Source organism: Hibiscus syriacus, unplaced genomic scaffold (assembly GCF_006381635.1).
Source record: "Hibiscus syriacus cultivar Baekdansim isolate YM2019G1 unplaced genomic scaffold, ASM638163v2 tig00110114_pilon, whole genome shotgun sequence".
NCBI lineage: Eukaryota > Viridiplantae > Streptophyta > Magnoliopsida > Malvales > Malvaceae > Hibiscus > Hibiscus syriacus.
This window is the reverse complement of record NW_024062594.1, coordinates 3,430,505-3,452,183: the sequence shown is the minus strand read 5'-3', so window position 1 is coordinate 3,452,183 and position 21,679 is coordinate 3,430,505. Positions and strand designations below refer to the sequence as shown.

Genomic DNA, 21,679 nt, shown 5'->3' with positions numbered 1-21,679 from the left:
TTAACTTCTAACTAAAAATTTTCTTTTTCTAAATCATTTATTTTGATTTTTAAAAGCTCTAAATCATTTTTCAAAATTTCATTTTGATTTTCAAAATCAACTCTTTCTTTCAAAATCGATTTATTTTCAATTTTGAGTTTTGAAATTAATTTTGTATATTTGGAATTCATGGTCTCAAATCCCAATACAACCTATTATAAGCATCTTGTAACTCATCAAAAGTAAATGAATTAAATTCATTTGAGTTAGAAGATACCTCAAATTCTTCATTAGTGGCCATTAGGCATAGGTTGACTAGTTCATCATCATTGGAGTCATCTTCATCACTCCAAGCTGTCGCATATGCCTTCTTCTTGGGAGATCCATTCTTTCTTAGAAGGGGACAATCATACTTGACATGTCTTGTTCTTTGACAATTAAAGTACATCGGGGGACTCTTATTCTTGGTTAATTCATGCTTTACTTCCTCGGAAGTCATGAATATCTTTAACTCTTTTAAGAGCTTGACCATCTCATGTTCTTGTTCATCATCTTCTTCATCCACCTCATCACTTGAATCTTGATATCTTTTATTGGTGGATTTGAAGGAAATGTCTGCCTCATTCTTCTTATTGTTTTTCTTCTTTTCACATTCTTTCTCTTCCTTTAACATCATCTCATGAGTGAGAAGGGAACCAATTAGCTCATCGAGATTAAAAGAATTTAGGTCTCTAGCTTCGATAATGGCGATCTTCTTCGATTGCCACAAACTTGGAAGAGAGTAGATCATCTTCCTTACAATCTTCTCATTAGGGATTGCTTCTCCAAATCCCATGAGACCATTGAATATCACAGAAAATCTATCCGTCATAGCTTTGATGTCTTCATCGGGTTTCATCTTGAAGTTCTTGTAGCTATGGTTGAGAAGACTTTTCTTTGATTCCCTCACTTCATTGGTTCCTTCATGAGTGACTTATATCTTATCCCAAATCTCTTTGGCACTGGAACAAGATGAGATTCTTCCATATTATTTTGGACCTAATGCACAAAAGAGAATATGGATTGCCTTAGAATTAAGCTGGAACTTTTTCTTCTCTTCATTACTCCAATCGTCGTATTCACCTAGTGGAGTGAAGTAACCCCTCGTGATTGAGTTCTAAGCTCCTAGATCATAGACTCGAATAAAGTACATCATCTTATTCTTCCAATGAGTATAATTTGCTCCATTGAAGAAGAGTGGCTTATTGACCGGTTGCGAATCCATAATATGTATATCTTCAAAATAATAAGCATCAGAGGTTGAAGCCATTTCTTTGTCTGTTGCGTCGAGAATCGGTAGAGCTTCTTCAAGGATCGTCTCAAGGATGTTAAGCATTCTAACGAGTTAAGCTCTTATACCAATTGTTGGGATTTGCGGAAGCTCGAATCGACAACCGAAATAGTTTGCAAAGAGGGGTCAGAACGGTTTTTGTGTTTAGGGAGTAAGGAGATTGAAAGATAGAAATTTAAACAACGATTTATAGTGGTTCAACTTCTCAACCAAGTCTACATCCACTACCTTAGCTCCTCACTAAAGATTTTCCAACAAATTCACTAATTTTTTCTTTCTTTTTCAAGGAAAAAAAGATAACCTTTACAAACTCCATAGTTTTTCATGAGATAAACTAGAACCTTTCCCTAGCTTTTACATGAGCTTAGCTAGAACCTTTCCCTTTACAAAAGGATAAAAGAAGTAAACAAATAAACCTCTCTAAGGTAGGTGTTCACGAGAATTAAGCTCACAAGAACAAATATTTACAATATAAAGATGAAATAAGAATGAAAGACTTATTCTCTTGTGTTTGATTGCTTGGATAGGTGTTCCAATACTTCTTCAAGTGTTCTCAGCTTGTATTTATAGCTTGGAATATGTTTGAAATCGTATCTAGCCGTTGGGGATGTTTTGGAGCCGTTTGGGATGATTGTTCTGCAAAAATAGGCTACCCATAACAGGGGGTATCATTACTACCTTTGTTAAATTCAAATTAAACTAGCCATTACTAGCCGTTGCAGCCAAGGGGTATGGATACCCCCTGCAGGGGGTATCGGTACACCCGGGTATGGATATCCATAAGGGTATCGGTACCCTTTTTGCATCCGATGTTTGAGCAATCATATGGGTATGGATACCCCTACAGGGGGTATAGGTACCCTTACAGGGGGTATATGTACACCCGGGTATGGATACCCTTTGAAGGGGTATCGGTACCCATTTGCATTTTGCTCAAATTTGAATTTAATGGACTTTGAATTATTTTTTTAAAACTTTGAATAAATTCAATTCAAGTCCAAAAACATTTTACCTTAAATTTGTTATATCGAAACATAATTCAACAAGCATCTTAATAGTAATGCTTAGTGTTTTTAGCATTTTGCTTATTTATTTGATATTTGGTTATGGAATTGATTCGAGAAAATATTTTTATGTAGGTACTCGTGTTTCACCCGACTGTGGGTCGATTAAATTCAATGTTTCCCTTTCGTCAAATCTGCTTGATTCACATTATTTGAGAGTTATTTGTATGTTTCTATAAATTGTTTAAATAGAGGTTTTATTATTCATATTAGGATTCCAATATAGAATTTTTGATTTGTAGGATCTAGCGTTGCCGCTTATCGTGATCGACAAACTTAGTAGTAGGCTTCTTTATCAGTCTACTCAGACCAGTACATGTGTGTTTCCTGATGGTGTTACATTACTGTTTTAAACTATTTATCTGAATTGTTTTAGATTTATGATGATACTGAATATTTTTACGAGACGATACTTAATTTTCTGAATACTTTTTATCTGATATCTAATTTACTGTATATTTCTGATATGATCTCTGGTTACTGTATCTGATTTCTGGGTATGAAATATTTTCATGTTTTACTAGATTAAACTACCGTTTCACTTAAATATATACATGTTTATTACTGTTATCGGAGTATTATTGGAGGAAGTATATCAGGCCTAGTCTATGATTTGTAAGACCTTATCGCAGGCTCCTCTACTTTGTGCACAAGATAAGTCTTTACCGGAGGTCCTTATGCTATATGTATAAGGTCCTTACCGGGTGTAGAGGTGGGTATATGGTTCTGGGTAACCTACACATTATGGTGATCAGATGGGGGTAGCGTTCATATTTTTAAAACATATTTGATGAATTGATTTTTACTAAAGTATTTTATCAATATGTTTTTATATATCATAAGAAGCACACTGGACTTTTTAGCTCATTTTGTAAATTTTAACTTTTTCAGATATTAACATACCGTAGACTATCAGACTTGACATCAGGAGGACCGACTACTCCTATATTTGTACCATTGTATATCTCTATATGCCTTTTTGTTATACTTTGGTGACACATGTTTTTACTATTGTCTCGATATATTTGTATTATCGTTATTTTGCTATGTATATGTTTTATATGATTTTATGATATATATATATATATATATATATATATATATATATATATATATGTTTATCGTATAAACCTTTCTTATGACTAATTTCATATTATACTGTTATATGTATTTTTAAAGTTGTTTTAAATATGAAAAGAATTTCTGAATACGATATGTAACCGCCTAGATTTGGGCATAATGTCCAAGCCGGGTCTAGGGGGTTACATGTTTGATGATATAGCCAAATCTGTTTGTATCTTTCTTTTGTTCGAGTTCTTGATTGGGTTCTTAACTTTTTATAGTCCTTGTTTAATCTCAAGTAACTAACTTTTTGTGTCAATGGTTAATGAAAAATATTCTAATTATATGTTAGTATACAACTATGATTATAAACATTCATCATACTTCTGGATATTTCATTTTTTAATAAAAACTAACTACTTCTATAAAAAAAAAGTGAAAATAACCTCAGTGACCAAAAATGCCTTATAATATACGATTTTAACCAACTTTTTTTTGATTTGCCAAAATGACCAACTAAATCGCAATGCGATCAATAATTCGCAACGCGATCTCCGGTATCGCAAATCAGTTTCCAGATTCGCAACGCGATTCTGACTATCGCATTGCGATTGATTTCCCAAATTCACGTTGCGATTTTCCTAATTCGCAATGCGAATACGTAAATCACAACGCGAATTTGGAAAATTGCAATTCGATTACGTAAATCGCAATGCGATTACGTAAATAGCAATACGAATACGTAAATCTCAATGCGAATCTGTAAATCGCAATGCGAATCTGTAAATCGCAATGCGAATCTGTAAATCGCAACGAGTTTCTAACTATCGCAATACTGAATTTCAAATTCGCAACTCGATTTCTGAATTCGCAACAGGTTTTAGTTTCGCAACACAAATGTTTTGGGTATATAACTACGCAGCAGCAATAACTCATAACCTAAATCCCTAAATCGCAACTCATTCTATCTCCATCTATCACTCTCTCCGGCGACATCCGTTCCTATATCCAACGACATCCTTCCCCATCCGGCAACAGGTTTTAGTTTCACAGCTCGTTTGTTTAGTAAATTAATTTACAATAATGAAATTGTTGAGTTAATCGAATGACGAAATTGGCCAAGAGGGGGGTGAATTGGCAATAAAAATTTTTGTGGAAGCTTTTGCAGAAAATTGAAAGTATTTGCACAGCGATTTACAGTGGTTCGACTTTCTCAAACAAAGTCTACGTCCACTACCTTAGCTATCCACACTAAGGATTTTCCAACAAATTCACTAATTTGTTCTTTCTTTTGAGGCCAAAGAGATAACCTTACAATTCCCTCAAGAGTATACCCCAACTCTTGAGAACACTCTTTTCTCAAAGAGAAGATTACAAATTTGCAAACTTACAAGAAAACCTCACAAGGTAAGATGTTTGCACAATTCTAGAACAAAGAAAAGAACACTCAAAGATGAATACAATTGAGCACAAAAAGTGTTCTTGAAAGCAAAATGAATATTGAATGAAAATAGGCTTGAGATGCTCAAACTTGAGGTTTGATGTTTTCTATTTGATTCTCTCTTGATTCTAGTTGCTTGATGTTTCTTGTTACTGATCAATGGCTTCTAAGCTTGCTTAAATACACCTTGGATCACTTCTGAACGTTGGGGATGATTAGAGAAGATATTATAGTCGTTTTAGTGTAAAAACATTTAATAAAACAGCTTGGAGCGTGGGGGGAATCGGTTCCCCTCATAGGGAATCGGTTCCCTAAGTGTAAAATTCAAATATTTCGACCGTTGAACAGGGGGGAATCGGTACCCCCTTGGGGGGAATCGGTTCCCTTCGAGCATTCTGGAAATCTCGGAGCCAAACCATTCAGGGGGAATCGGTTCCTCCTATGGGGGGGAATCGGTTCCCTCTGAGCAATCTGGAATTTTTGGCTTTGAATTGGTTCGAAATACTTTGTAAAATTATTTTGAAATTGTTTTATGATTAAAACTTAATTTTACACTTAAGTAAGGATTAAAAATGATTTTTTAAATATTTGGAGTAATGTTTTGATATTCGAATAGTTATATCGAATATACTTAGAAAATCATTTGGAAAATCTTAAAATCCATTTAACTTAATTTGTTATATCGAAATATTAAAATGTTTCAACAATCTCCCCCTTTTTGATATAACAAAACATTTTAGTAATTTTAAGCTTTTTGAAATCAAGTTTTTGAAATTACTCCCCCTGACTTTAACACTTCTTCAATTTATCATGTAAAATATTTAACACTTATTCTTCTCCCCCTTTTTGTTAAATCAAAAAGACATTGTAAAACAAGGTTTTGAAAATCATTTAGCCAATTGATTTATTAATTATAAGCTTAAGCTGCTAAGATCACAATCAAAAGAGAGGTTAGCCATTAGTTTCATAAATCATATTCATAATAATGTGATATGGCAAAATTGGTCATATTGCTAATGATAATGTAATGATGCAAAAATGAATAAAACACCAAACATATAAGTTCACACCATTCATAAATCCAAAATCCAACAATCCACAAAATCAAACAATTCAAAATGTTGAAACAATATTCATTTTGTTCAAAGTTTTAAAGCTAAACATAAAATCAAGCATCCGGATCGGTAGGAGGAAAACGAGCTCAAATAGCAGCCATTTCATGAGTTAGTTCATTGATACGAGCGTTGGTTGATTCATTGTTTGCACGCATCTCCCGAAGAATCTCTAATTGTTGAGCTCCCATTGTGGATAAATGAGACTCTATAGAGGAAAAGCGCGAGTCCATGGTAGCGTATCAGAAATCGAATGTCTCCATAAAGGATTGAAAATATGGAGGCATTTGATGCGTTTGTTGTGCTTGCTCCTCGGGCTGCTCTTCGGGCTGATCAGGCTCATCTTCGGCTTCATCAATATCTTGCATTAATTGCTCAAGCTCGGGATCTTCATCACCTTCGGGTGGAGCTTGTGAAGAACTAGCTCCCGGAGTAGAAGATCGAACCCATTCACCGGTTTCTTTGTTCTTTACCCATCCCGCTCTCGTTAAGGAAAAAAGATTTATTTGTTTCTTAAGAGGAAAAACGGCATCTAGACCGACTCTAAGCCCAGCTTTGGAAAACAGATTACTCAAAAAGCAACCGTAAACTAGAGATGAACAGTGTTTCTTATTAGGAACAAGATTTACGGTTTCAACAGAAATCATCTAATGTTGATCATGTTTGGATAGATTTGTGTTTTGGAGGGTTATGGGAGAATGTTCATGGTGTTTTACAATATATGCCTTTACCCATGAATCTTCAACTAAAACTGTCATTAAAAAAGTTAACTTATGAAACTCTAATGTTACGTGTTGCAAATAAATTGAATTTAGAGCCCCTAAGTAGATTTAGGCTATCTTATCAGAGAAATGGTAAAGTTTATTTGTTAACCGACAATGAAGATGTTGAACGATTCATTGCTTACATTAGTGTTTCAAGTGATGATGTTACATTGTATGTTGTTGAACCTAGAAGTAGTGAAGTTGGGTCAGTAGCGGGTAGTAATCAACTAAGTTTTTCAACCCCAGTTTATGGTGCTCAAAATTTAATGGTTCCACCACAATTTCATCACCAAGCAAATATTGTTTCACCACATTTCCAATACCAAACACAATCTCAAAACCCACAACCTTTCCCTAATCCAAATTCGAATCAACTTTCAGCACCAAATTTCAGTTTTCGTATTGACCAGTTAGACGATGATAAGCCAACAGAAAAAATTGTGAGTACTAGTCAGTATTCGAAATTTGATCTTGGTCAATACCCGGACTTTGATCTTGGTCAATACTCGGATTTTGATGATTTTTTAGAAGATGAAACAGACCCTGCGTGTAATGATTTTGATATTGGTCAATACCTGAATTTTGATGATGAAATAGCCGTTACCGAGGAAGATGTTGTTGATGATAATGAGGAGAAAATTACTACTGTAAATGAACATGTTGAACATCCATTCTGTAATTTATATAACACTAAAGAAGAAGAAGAAGAAGAAGAAATCCCCAAAGAAAAGTCCCCGAAGAAAATGCCACGGGAGTATAACTGGAATATGCCAGAATTACTTCAGATACCAGAAGAAGAGTTGGTAAAGATAACAGTTGATTGTTACAAAAAAATTATTCGTATCAAGAAAGATGATTGTTTTGATACAAAGGAAGACATGAAGATAGATTTGTATACGAAATGTGTGGAAGATGGCTATCAACTAAAAGTTAACAAATCAAGCAAAGATCGTTTCGAAACAAGGTGTATGATTGACAAAAAACTGTACGTGGCATATGATTGCAAAGGGGATAAAAGATTGCGAAATGTTTCAAGTTAGGACTTTTATTGATAAACATACATGTTCAAGAACCCAAGTTTTTTCTCACCATAGACAGGCAAACAAAAAGGTGTTGGGTGGTTTTCTGGCTGAGTTAATGTTTTTGAATGGCAGGGTATATCGGGGACATGAAATTATGACTGACATGAATGCTCGGTTCAAGATTAGTATCTCATATTCTCAAGCTTGGAGAGGCAAATGTTATGCCTTGGAATTGTTGAGGGGGTCACCAGAAGCATCGTTTGCCCAACAGTCGGCTTATTGTCACAATTTAAAGCTGAAAAATCCTAGGTCGGTAACTCATATCAAAACAAATAGAGATGGACGCTTTGAGTTGCTGTTTATCGCCATTGGTGCTGCGGTTAGTAAATCAATATAATTTTGTTGACTCATTTTTTTTAGTTACATGCATTTCACATTTAAATGATTATATTTCTTGTGTATATGATTTTGTAGATTCGTTCGTTTTATTAATTGCATGCGCCCAGTTATTATAGTTGACGGAGCACATTTAAAAGGTCGATACCTTGGAGTAAACTTATTAGCAGTAGCCATGGATGCTAACAATGGGATACTGCCAATGGCTTACGGGGTTGGCAAATCTGAAACCTCTGATTCATGGATATGATTTATGGGGCATCTTAGGGATTGCATAGGTCCTATTAGCAATCTGGAAATCATATCCGATAGGGCAAACTCAATTGACAACATTGTTAGAAGGTGTTTTCCAGATGCTTTTCATGGACTTTGTGGTGTTCATTTGTATAGAAATCTAAAATCAAAGTCTGTTGGTATAAAAACTCACAAATGGACATACTAGAAGGCTGTAAAAGCTTATCGGGAAGTGGATTTTAATAAGCATATAAACTGTTTAAGACATGTTTTGCCTCAGTGTGCTCAAACACTAGAAGATGTCGGGTTTGAAAGATGGTCAAGAGTACATCAACTTGGAGCAAGATATGGTTTCATGACGTCTAATAGTGCAGAATCAATCAACGCTCTAAGTCTTCATTCCCGGAAATTACCCATTACTATGTTAATGGAGTTTTTTCGAGCCTCTATTCAACAGTGGTACTACAAGAAAAGAAACCATGTAGGTATTATTTCTTTAAATTCGTAACTTATCATATATTTTACTAAGTATTATTTATTTAAATTTACAGGAACATTGGAACATCGTGTTACACCATGGACAGAAAAAAAGATAACGAAACGTGTTGTGAAGTCAATGTCATGGAGAGTTGAACCATGTTCAAACACTTTGTTTGAAGTACTGGATAATAACTTAAATGGGCTTGTCGATCTAAATGCAAAGACGTGTGGTTGTATGAAATGGCAAACATCTGGTTATCCGTGTGGCCATGTTATAAAAGTTTCTCTTCATATAAACCAAGATGATTCAAGCCCATACGCTATGGATTGCTACACTACAGAAGTATATCGACAGACTTATGGCGAGATTGTCTACCCTATTACACATCCTTCTGAGTGGGACATACCAGATGACTTACAAACAGTTTTGCCACTAGCCATGGACAGAAGGCTACCTGGCCGACCAAAAAGTCACGATCGTATACCGTCTAAGGGTGAAGAGAAGAAGATATCAACATGTAGTCGGTGCAAGGAAAGTGGTCATACAAGGTTGACATGTGGATCACCAGTGCCATCACAATCATCTTTTCCTCTACCAAAATATGGATCCTCATCAAAATCTCAATCACAACCGGCTTCACCTTTTGGGACTGTTAACTTAGGTGATTTTTAAATGCAAACGTTGTATTATGTGTATATTATGTGTGAACTTTTAACATTTTCAGTTAGGCATGTATTAGTAACTTGAGTTTGAACATTGCTATGATATGTTCAGTTGTTATCACTTATTAGACATTCATTTGACTATCGCAACGCGGAAATCGCAACGCGAATATGACTATCGCAACACGAAAATGACTATCGCAATGCGGAATTGACTATCGCAACGCGGAAATGACTATCGCAACGAGAGAATCGCAATGCGAAATGAAAATCGCAAATCAAAATGAAAATCGCAATGCGAAATGAAAATCGCAATGTGAAATGAAAATCGCAATGCGAAATGAAAATCGCAACGGGAAATTAGTTTTGCGTTGCGATTTTCATTTTCGCATTGCGATTCACTCATTGCAATTTTTATTTCGCATTGCGATTCTCTTGTTGTGATAGTCATTTCCGCGTTGCGATAGTCTGTTTTGCATTCAACATAATGCAGATTGAAATCAACAAATCAACTATTACATTTTAATCAATTAAACAAGCACAAATATTATGTACACATCAATTAAACAAATCAACATTTACAAATCATCTTTTACAAATCAATTAAACAATCAAAAAATAATAATGAAATCAACTTTTGCACCCATACATCCATTTCACGCAGCTCACTTCAGGATTAACCAGCAAAAACCAAACATTGAATCAACAACACTTTCTATACATCTAAAACCTACGAACAGTAAATTATTGAATTCTAGCTACTTAACCAAACATTTTCAAACCACAAAGAGTGTATATGTTTAACAACACTTGCATTTGACTTACAAATTGTTTATGGACACTTTCATAACGCGGATACAGGTAGGCAGCGTCTCGCATATATCGTTCTAGCCATAAAATGCCGAAACCACAAGCCTACTGCACCTCTATCTCTATCGGTGAGAGGTAGAAAATATGTACTTCCTGTCGTCAAACGCTCCAAGCACATGCATACGAGAGGACCACAATCCCCTCTGGCTTCCTTCATTTGTTGTGGCGCGGTCTCGTCTCTGATAACTGTAACATTGAACTTCTTTGGCTTGTTTCCAGACTTAGTCCAATAATTAATTGCATCCAAGAATTTAGCCAAATGAGAGCTCCATCCCTTAATAATATCTCTCAAATCAGACAATGATATGTAATTTATCATGCTATCATATACTATTGTCTTTAGGGATGGGAGCTGAAGCTCGAAGAGAAGCCAATGAGTACGATCCAAAACAGGGATAAACACCTGCATCGAAATATAATAATTCAAATTGCGCACTTATTTATGAACACCTTTAAAATATTTAAACAAATATACTACCCTTATCGACCTCCCACCATGCAGGATAAAGTTTAGCTTGTCCATTAGCCAACACATATGATTCATGTCGTTGATTCTTCAAGTGAACTACATGAAAAGACGTCGGCATAATTGTATATCGCGCTTTTTTTTATATTTTTCTTCAATTTCCTTACAATTAGAAGACATGTCACCCATGCATCAATATGTTGTTTTACAAAAAAAGACATATATTAGTGAATTACATAAATTTAAAAAAAAAATTAATCAAACTGAAATATAAGAAGAAATATAAGACTTACCCCCCATCAAAATAGCCGTTGTCTTCAACCCCTAATAATACACCCCACCAAGACCATTCAATCAACAAATGCATATCATCGTTAAGTTTGTATATGTCAGCGTAACACCCTTGGCTCCGCTCATGTAGATAAAAATCAACTGCGGTCTTAGCCCAAAGGGTATTATCCAGAATTATTTCCGGTAGTTGTTTCCTCTCTACTTCATCTGCCGGAATGGTACTGGCCGGTAACTTATACGAAAGCCAACAGTCATCCATCATGTCTGGCATGTGAGGGGGCTTCTCAATAATTTGATATATTACGCCGTGTGAATCGGGCTCTAGAATGTTGGGAGGGACTTCTTCAACGATGACAGTGGCCTCTTGAACGGTGGGAGGGGACTCTTGAGGGATGATAGGGGCCTCTTGAACGATAGGGGAGGCCTCTTGAACGATGACAGATGAGTCGGGCTTTTTCTTACGGATTCTTCGCACTATTAGGGTGAACGGAGACGTAATGGCACGTGCACGCCGTCTGATGCGTGAACTTCGTCTTGCAAGAAAAACCCGACGTAAAGCATCCACCTTAGCGAGCCGCTAAAATAAATTAATACATAAATCATTAAATAAACAGACATGATATTAAACAGTGAAAACAAAGACAAATATATTTCAAACTTGCACGGTATTCACCCAAGTCATTATTATATCATTGTTCACAAAATGCATCAGATAACATTCCAGAAGTAAGCACTTATATAAACATTTAAAAGGAAAACATATAGGTTTAGTGCAGGTTCAATGACAACATAAAGAGTAGTAGTTTATTCTTGAAACTTAAATTTTCAACACTGTGAAGTTAGTATTTGTCTTTTGGTTGAAGTAATGCAATTCATTCAAGTTTCAATTTGCAGAAGAAGAATAGAATCTGAAACTTAAAATCGCAATGCGAAAATGACTATTGCAACGAGAGAATCGCAATGCAAAATGAAAATCGCAACGCGAAATGAAAATCGCAACGCGAAAATGACTATCGCAATGCGAAAATGACTATCGCAATGCGAATTTGACTATCGCAATGCGAATTTGACTATCGCAACGAGAGAATCGCAATGCTATTTTCATCTCGCATTGCGATTCTTTCGTTGCGATATTCAAATTCGTATTGTGATAGTCATTTTCGCATTGCGATAGTCATTTTCGCATTGCGATAGTCATTTTTGCATTGCGATTCTCTCGTTGCGATAGTCATTTTCGCGTTGCGATAGTCATTTTCGCATTGCGATAGTAAAATATTCTTCTTCTGCAAATTGAAACTTGAATGGATTGCATTACTTCAACCAAAAGACAACCAAAAACAAATACTAACTTCACAGGGTTAAAGAATAAACAGTTAAACAGTATTGTCAGCAATCGAATGAATTTACTAAGCAATCTAAGTGAAATTACGAGTAAATTCATCATCAAGTTAAATATGAAAAATATTAAACTTACCTCGTTGCGTAGAGTATGAACCTCGTTCTGCAACGATGCTACAATCTCACGTAGAGCTGGTACCTCACCACGTAAAGTAGACACCTCAACACGCCATGCACCATTGTCATCGCGTAAAGTACCGACCTCCTCACGCAAGGCATTGACCACATTACGTAACTCCCCTAACTCATCCCGTGGAGGTGGAGATGGAGAACAGGGAGATAAACGTCGTGGCATCTTTTCCGGTTGCCTATCATGAGGTGATGGTGGAGAAGAGGCTCGATGATGTGACATAATAGGTGATGACTCTCGTTGTGGAGGTGTATATTCGGGTCGATCAGGTGATGGCTCTGGGTGAGGTGATGGCTCTCGAAGTGGTGGCTGCTCATCATCCGTGCCATTAGAAAAAAGCTTACTAGCTTGCCACCAATCAGTGGCAAGCTCAGCTTCCGTGGGTGTCAGCCTCTGTAATGGAGTGTTGGCCTCCTAACAATATAAAAGCTCAAACAAAGTTAAACATGTACTGCTAATAACTTGTTTATAAACATATGGTAGTATTTGTGTTAACTTACATTATTTATTGTAGTATACGGTAGTAAATCTTCCCATTGCTGCAAGGACCGTTTCCTCTTCCAGGAAATAGCCCTAGGAATATCATTAGAAGTTTTTAATGCATATGTCTGTATGGCGGGAAATGCCTCAAATATCCAAATCTACAAACAATATAATAACAAACATTAGTAATTGTTAAAGAATTGATTATAATTTTGGAAACATTATATAAATATTATTACCTTAAAGGCCCAAATAAAGTCTGACAAAGTGTATTTGAAACATCGCCACGCAAACTTTTCCGATCATTAAAGGCAGACGACAACTTATTCCATGTAGCTCTCCATAGATACGAACCCCACGGAAATAGGTTCCATGCATTTAGGTCCTCTACCAATTTAATTAGATCATTAGAAATAGGTTGTCGGGCCTCTCTGCCTAAAAAGTCGGCTTGAAAAAGTATTAGAAGGCATACTCGGACAACATCGACGTCATCCATCCGAGTAAAACCATCTTTCTTATTCAATAATCTCGTCAAGTCTTCCACGTGTAAATTCGACTTCTCTGTTGATAGCTCAGGAAAAACCCGGGAAAACCATGTTAGGCAGGTAATATGTCTAGTGTACCGATCTACATCATCGTGTCCGAAGCGTAGACCGGTGATTAAGCAAAACTCCTCCCACCCAAAACACGTATACTCCGGTGAAAAATCAAACCATATCTCTTCATCACGACGTTGTATAGTCTCTGGTAGATCGCTAGTCATGGTTTGAAGAAACAGATGGGTCAACATAGCATCTCCACCCGGATGTTGTACTTTCAGCCATGGCCCGAAGCAAGTATCCTCAAATATTTTTCTTTGTGCAGGTGAAAGCTTCGACGCAATTGTTTTGGCCAGACTTACTTTATTTCTTAAGGTCAATTGAGCCGAATAAAAGTTCTGCAAAAACAATAAACATACCAATTTAGATATACCAAAAACTACACTGTGAAGATATGAACAATAAACATAAAGAGTAGTAGTTTATTCTTCAAACTTAAATTTGCAACACTGTGAATTTAGTATTTGTTGTTTAGTTGAAGTAATGCAATTCATTCAAGTTTCAATTTGCAGAAGAAGAATAGTTTCTGAAACTTTAAATCGCAACACGAAAATGAAAATCGCAACACGAAAATGACTATCGCAACGCGAATTTGACTATCGCAACGCAAGAATCGCAACGCGAAATGAAAATCGCAACGACAGAATCGCATTTCGATAGTCATCCTCGGTTTCAAATACTAAAATTGAAAGAAACTTGAATGGATTGCATTACTTCAACCAAAAGACGAAACAAAGACAAATACTAACTTCACAGGGTTAAAGACTAAACAGTTTAGCAGTATTGGCAGCAATCGAATGAATATAATAAGCAATCTAAGTGAAATGGTTAATCTATTATTGAAAACACCAGTAAACTTATCATCAATTTCAATATGAAAAACCTAATAATAATGCAAAAATTTCAAAATAAAAATAATTAAAAAAACTAACCCTCGATGGTTGATTTGGTTGATTTTCCATTTCTGACTGTGAATGATTTCGCCGGAGATGGAGACTGATATCGTCGTGGGGACTGATTTCGTCGGAGATGGGGACGGATGTCACCTTAGAGAGTGAGAGATGGAGATGAGACTGAGTTGTGATTTAGGGTTTTAGGTTATGAGTTACGATTACGGGATATACTGTGGACGGTTCAGTGTTCCGATATATTAATATATTCGTGTTTGGAATTTGAAAAAAAATACGCGTTAATACGTATGGCGCTATGTAAATCGCATTGCGATTTACGTATTCGCATTGCGATTTACGTAATCGCATTGCGATTTTCCAAATTCGCGTTGCGATTTACGTATTCGCATTGCGAATTAGGAAAATCGCAACACGAATTTGGGAAATCGCAATGCGATAGTCAGAATCGCATTGCGAATCTGGAAACTGATTTGCGATACCGGAGATCGCGTTGCGAATTATCGATCGCATTGCGATTTAGTTGGTCATTTTGGCAAATCCAAAAAAAGTTGGTTAAAATCGTATATTATAAGGCATTTTTGGTCACTGAAGTTATTTTCTCTAAAAAAACAATATGATAAACTCTCAATTCTCCATAACCCTATTGAATTAGGTATTGCTCTATTTTTTTCATCATTGACTGAGCCTAACATTGCATGAGATCTTTGTAGAGCCATTATAAGGAGTATAAATAAACGTGCCGTAAAATCCTAAATTTCCAAATTACGACTTCTAAGATTTTGTTTCGTAATGGGGGATTTTCTTTGTCAATAAAAGCAAAATTTATAAAGAATAGTTATAAAAAATATATATCATTTCACAAGTAAATTTAAAAGATGATCATATCACTAATTAATAATCACATGTAAACATTTAAAAAAATATTAATTAAGAATGGTGTAGTGACATATAAGCATGCCACCCTCACACACTTCAATTTGTATTTTTGGGGATTGTCAATTTATTTGTGTGATGAAATTAATTAAATAAATGGTAATCCTATATTGTTTGACCATGGCAGTTTTTGTACAAGAAAACCAAAGTTGTAATGATTTAAGCAATATATTTAGAAATAAAATAATTATCATCCATATCTAAAACTTTATTCAATTTTAATCTCTTTGATTAAGAAAATTTGAAATAAATATTTTTTAATAATTTAGAATGATTATAAGGTGGATATTTAGAATTTTTTAATCAATTAACAACATGTAAGCACCTTACAAATCTAATTATTCGAACTTAAATCTTTTAAAAAACATTTTTTTATTATTAAAGTCTTAATTCTAAACAAACATTATTTAAAATACTTACATTAATAAAAAAAATATAGACACAATGCATATTTGGGTTTATTTATTTATTTATTTATTTATTTTGCAATTATTGATCGCGAAAGTGTTGTGTCATCCTCGTTTTTCAGCTATATCATATTTGGGTTTATTTTATTTTATGAGAAGTGAATGTCAAAAGATTTCTTTTACAAAATATAAAGATTTTATGGAAAAGTAAGACTTTCTCAAATATTACCATTAATTTTAAAAATAGTACATTTTTCTGACATATAAGGTGAAGTTGTATTCAATTAACGTGATTAGCCATTAAATTATAAAAAATTAAAATTGAAATTTGACTTCGTGAATAAGAAATATTTTTTGTGTTCATTTATATATATATAATTAAAATGTTAGTTTTTGTTTTCTTATCAACGTGAGATTCAAGAGTTAAAAAAATATTTCTCTAATTATTTTTCTCATATAATCTCTACTTTCTTTTATATTTATATCGTATCATGGTATATCTATATCACACTCTATTAACAAATATCACTTGACTGAATCTTTATTATTAAGACCAAATCATATTTATATTAATTAAAATTAAATATTTCGATATACAAAAGTATTCATATTGTATATTTGATAATAAATTATGTTTATAAAACTCTATCAATTTGATCCCGAGATTTAATTTTTTTTTATCTACAACTTGATTAGAGTTTCATGCAAAAAACAATTATTATATAACCACAACAAATATAAAGAAAAGTAGCTTTTACTAAAAATGAATTTGTTAAAAATTAAATTCAGATCACTTAATTTTTTTTCATGCCTAAAATCATAGGGAAAATAATTGTATTATAATATCTTATTATTGATTATGAATGATTATAACATTTAACATTTATTCAAAGCACTGTTGTAATTGACTCAAATAATGTTTTAGTATTTTTTTTTGACAAATTTTAAATCTAATACTAATCATATCTAGAGAAGAGAGAAATAGGATGAATCTAGGGGAAGGAAAGGGGTTGATCCTAATGGGTCTAAAACTCATGACCTAAGGAAATATGAGAAAATAAAGATGAACAATTTGACCATCTGACCAAATATGGTAGCTCAATAATATTTTAGTATTTAAGTCTTAACTATACATATTTTAATTATTTAGATAATTTGATTAATATATCTAACTGAAATGTTAAATATTAAACAAATAGATTATACATACATAAATGTATTATTAAAGTAACCTACAAAATAAAAATTAAAAGTAAAAATAAAAATATAAAAAATTTATCGATTACAATATAGAGGACTAGCTTTAAAATTTTAAATTTAGATTAGGTGTTTAAATCAAATTATACAAAGGCATTCATTTTTTTTAATTTCCACCATTCAGATTTTGAAAATATTTAAAAGATTTTAAACAAAGTTTAATCTATAATTTATAAATTAAGTTTTTAAACACTGTAATATATCAAAATATTTAATTTTAACTAACATAAATATAATTATGTTTTAATAATAAATTTTAATCAAGTGAGGTTCAATAATAGAGTATAACATGGATTTACCATGGTACAATGTAAATATAAAAATAATAGAGATCATATTTTAGAAAAAAAGTTAGAAAAATAGTACAAGTTAATTATAAGATAATATATGTTCATAATATTCCTTAACTATTGATAAAACACACCCCATACAGATACAACAGTTCAAACCCATAACTTCAAAGCGGAAAAAAACTTCCTTTAATTACTTAAGTCAATAATGAATTCATTCAAAATCATAAATTTTAATTATTTAAGGTTGATTATCGACATAATTTAATGTCTATATATAGTCATTTTTATCATATTCCTGTCATCAGATTGTATCTCACTAAAACAATTGATGGATAGAAAACTGTAAAAAAAAAGTACTGAAGACTATACTGACGGAAGAAAAGAATGTGACTGTAAAATTTTATCTGTGGGTAAATGTAAAGTCGGTGTAGAACTAAGTCACTTCTATGCATAGTTTGTACCAATGTTTTTAAAACCTGACCTTAAACCGGTGAAGGTATTCGTTCACTGGTTCAACTGTGGTTGAATCGGTTTATATAAAATAATATTTTTTAAAAATTTTACATAATATTAAAAGTAATATTAATATATATATATATATAATACTCTTTTTAAGTTCACAATATGAAAAGGTATAAAAATATCACAAGTCATAACATATATAAGTTAAATACCATAAAATCAAGTGAAACAAAATGATTCAAATCAACTACAACATAATATTTAAGGTCAATACCTAATGAAATTCATCAACAACTAAATAAAAAAAGTATAATTGATACAAGTATCAATCATCATAATCATAAAATAAATTTGGGGTTGAAAAAATCATAACAAATGACGTCGTTTGGTTTAATTTTTTTTACAAAAAAAAAAACCGGTTGAACCGGCCGGTTCACACCGGTTTTGCCAGTTCTTGACCGGTTCGTTGCAAAATAGGTTTTATAGGGTGACCGGACCAGATAGGCAACTGATTCCCGGTTTAACCGGTCGAACTGGCCGGTCCAATCCGATTTTAATAACACTGGTTTTTACTAACTGGACTCTATCTATTAAAAAAGAGGTTTTTCTTGTTATTGAAAAAATGTGCAAATTAAAACCTTGTCTTCGTTAGAGAATCTTATTAATAAAAAATGTTTTAGTACAACTTACTACAATTTAATATCATTATTTTTATTATTTCCAATATGTATTATTATTATTGTTAATTGATTAGTACCAAATGGAAGAGGCGAACTAAACACGTTATCTTAATCCCAAAGGTCAGTGATCCTAAGAATGAGTCAATTTTGTCCTATTAATTTGTATAACGTTATTAGAAATTTGAAAGTGAAAATAAATAATATTATATCAATTATATATAAGAAATGAAATTTAATGTAATTAGTGTGTTTATTTATACGGATGAAAAGAATAATAATTTACTATAAACATATAAATCATAAATGATAAAAATACATGATATCTCATGTATCATAAAATTCGATATTTATATAAAAACCAGATGCATTTCATATCAGTCTCTCAATATACTTACAAAACTTAAACTTCAAAAGTTGTAAAGACTATAAAAAGGATTACATATCTCTAAAATAATTCTCTCTCATAATTATAAAGGTTAAAACATACTCTCAATTTATAGTAAAATACTTGATCACCAAAATTCTTTATTCACTTAGAATTCTTACTAAATAAACTTAATCACCAAATAATCTTCAACTAATAGAGTTACAGCAAAATCCAACTTAATTTCTAATTAGAGTCAACATTTAACAATCTCTTCCTCTAACAAAATTCTATTAGAAAAATCTTCAATAACTTTTGATCTTACTTAAGCAAAAAATTGATTGAAACACTTTCATTAAGTATTCAACAACTTCAATCCTTACGTAATATTTGTTGAAGTACTATCATCCCGATACTTTAGAAGACATAAAGGGACGAATCCAGGGAAAGGGTCTAGAACAACTAAACCTAAAAAATCACGATTAGTAAATATGACTTCTGACAGACCCACGTGACTTATAAGAACCAAATCCACCTAGCCTGCTAGCCTATGCAGGGTACCAGCTCAAGAGGAGCAGTGTATAATTAACCATAGAAAATGAGAGAGACAAAATCAAAATAGACTTAAACTAAAGGTCTAATTTGGTATTTACCTATGTATTTTTTAAAAAAAATAAAAAAAATAAGGGGTAGTGGCCATTATAACCCTTATAACCTACGACTAACACTTGCACTAAAGACCTCTATAAAATCTCTTGAACATGATCGAGAGAAGGGAAGAGAACTCTATGAAACCATCTCACCTATATTCTTCTCTGCTCCACCTCCTTATAGAAATAGAGCACTTCCATACCGACCAATGATCGATTTTTAACTGACTATAACTCTCCACCTAAATCAAAAGGGGTAAATCGTAAATATTTTCGCAACCCATTTTAACCAATCAACAATTATACTTAGATTACTATTAGTAATTTTTATTCGGAATTAAAGACATTACTACAACCAAGCATGTGTATTTGTTTATTTAGCTAAATAAATGAACGGCTCACAATTCTTAAAAAATTGAGGAAATATTTTCAGCACATTTTACATATTAAAAATGTTTACTAAAGGGTTTTCCTTTGTTAAATGATTTCAGTGATTACGTGTAGTGGGTTAATCACAAAGTTGAGAATTGAAATATGTCTATAAAAGGAGACTCTAAGATATGCAAAATTACACACACCTCTCCATCTTTAAAAAAAATCAAGGGTAAAACAATATTATTACTATGTCGTCTTCATCTCTAACTGGTAAACTGGAGGATTCAACGGAGATCGAGGCCTCGGCTGAGATGTTCCATCAGATGCTCTTGCATAAGCCACACCATGTCTCCAACGCCAGCCCTAACCATGTTCGAGCATGCGATTTACATCACAGTGATTGGGGCAAAGAGGGCTCCATCATCTGCTGGACTTATTTTCTTAGTAAGATTTATAGATTCTTATATTAAGTGTCCCAGCTGATTTTCTAGTAAAGTGATTAATAACTTTTTTATATTGTTGATGTATTTGTATGAACCCTAGATGGGCAGCCCAAAACGGCGAAGGAAATAGTCGAATCGGTGGATTCAAAGAATAACTCAATAACTTTGAGAGTGATTGAAGGAGACATACTGGAGGAGTTCAAGAGCGTTGTGGTGAAATGTAAAGCTACTCCCTCTGCTAAAGGTAAGGGTTGTGTCGTCCAATGGGTTCTCGAATACGAGAAGCTCAAGGAGGATATTGCTCATCCCGAGACTACATTGGCGATGCTGCTCGAAGTCGCCAAAGACATGGGTGCTCACCTTACCAAACCCTAAACCACATGACCTGATGTTAATTTCTACAAAAATAATGATCAAGTCAAGGCTTGGGGTTTATGGCGTTTGAATCAGTGTTCGTCAACGTATTATATTTAGTACAATAATATCAGCAGATCGGTAGATCGTAGCTGTGATTGTGAACGATTAGTTTGTTATTTGAATGTGTGTAATGGGTGATGGTGTGCTCTATATGCTTCTGTTTATGACGTTGTTGGATTATAACGCTTGATATATATAATTAATCTGCTTTTTCTATACTTGTTTGGAGTGTGGTAGCAAAGTCTTAGTGAATTGTAGTCATTTTCACATCACATAGGTATTTTAAAATTTTTGTACTTCAGGTAATTCAAAAACATTTTGGCACATTGGAGTATTTTTATCATGTAGGGGTAATTTAAACAAGTAAAACCAATCTATTTATACCAATAATTGTAATTCAAATAGTGCTTAGAGATGACAACGGGAGGTTCATGATAGTCTATGGCGATTAGATTCATACTATTAGAACAAAATCAGATTTTAAATTGATTCAAATTTAAAAATATTTTTATTAGCATATAATTCAACTCAAAATTTTAATTAAAAATCAATTCTGATATGATTTAATTTAACATAAATTTTAAATCTTCATATTTTTTATTTCTTAATAATTTGTATTATATTAAAATTTTACTAATCCAACTGAATTTTAAAAAAACTTATCTGAAATATGTTTTTTTTTAAATAAATATTATTAAATTTT

At 33.2% G+C, this 21,679-nt stretch overlaps 1 protein-coding gene across 1 annotated transcript; it reads left to right on the top strand.

Moving 5' to 3' along the window:
• Positions 1 to 20,322: 20,322 nt before the first annotated feature.
• LOC120215085 (MLP-like protein 31) lies at positions 20,323 to 21,192 on the top strand. The gene is made up of 2 exons (XM_039212863.1): positions 20,323 to 20,560; positions 20,660 to 21,192. The coding sequence occupies exons 1-2, from the start codon at positions 20,365 to 20,367 to the stop codon at positions 20,932 to 20,934; spliced, it is 471 nt and encodes a 156-aa protein (XP_039068794.1). The 5' UTR covers positions 20,323 to 20,364; the 3' UTR covers positions 20,935 to 21,192.
• The last annotated feature ends 487 nt before the right edge of the window (positions 21,193 to 21,679 follow it).

What these genes read in the sequence shown, in the direction of transcription:
- LOC120215085 (XM_039212863.1), top strand. Translation starts at nt 20,365, where the DNA reads ATGTCGTCTTCATCTCTAACTGGTAAACTGGAGGATTCAACGGAGATC. An exon ending in CTGCTGGACTTATTTTCTTA is followed by an intron (nt 20,561 to 20,659) that starts GTAAGATTTATA and finishes TATGAACCCTAG; the next exon opens with ATGGGCAGCCCAAAACGGCG.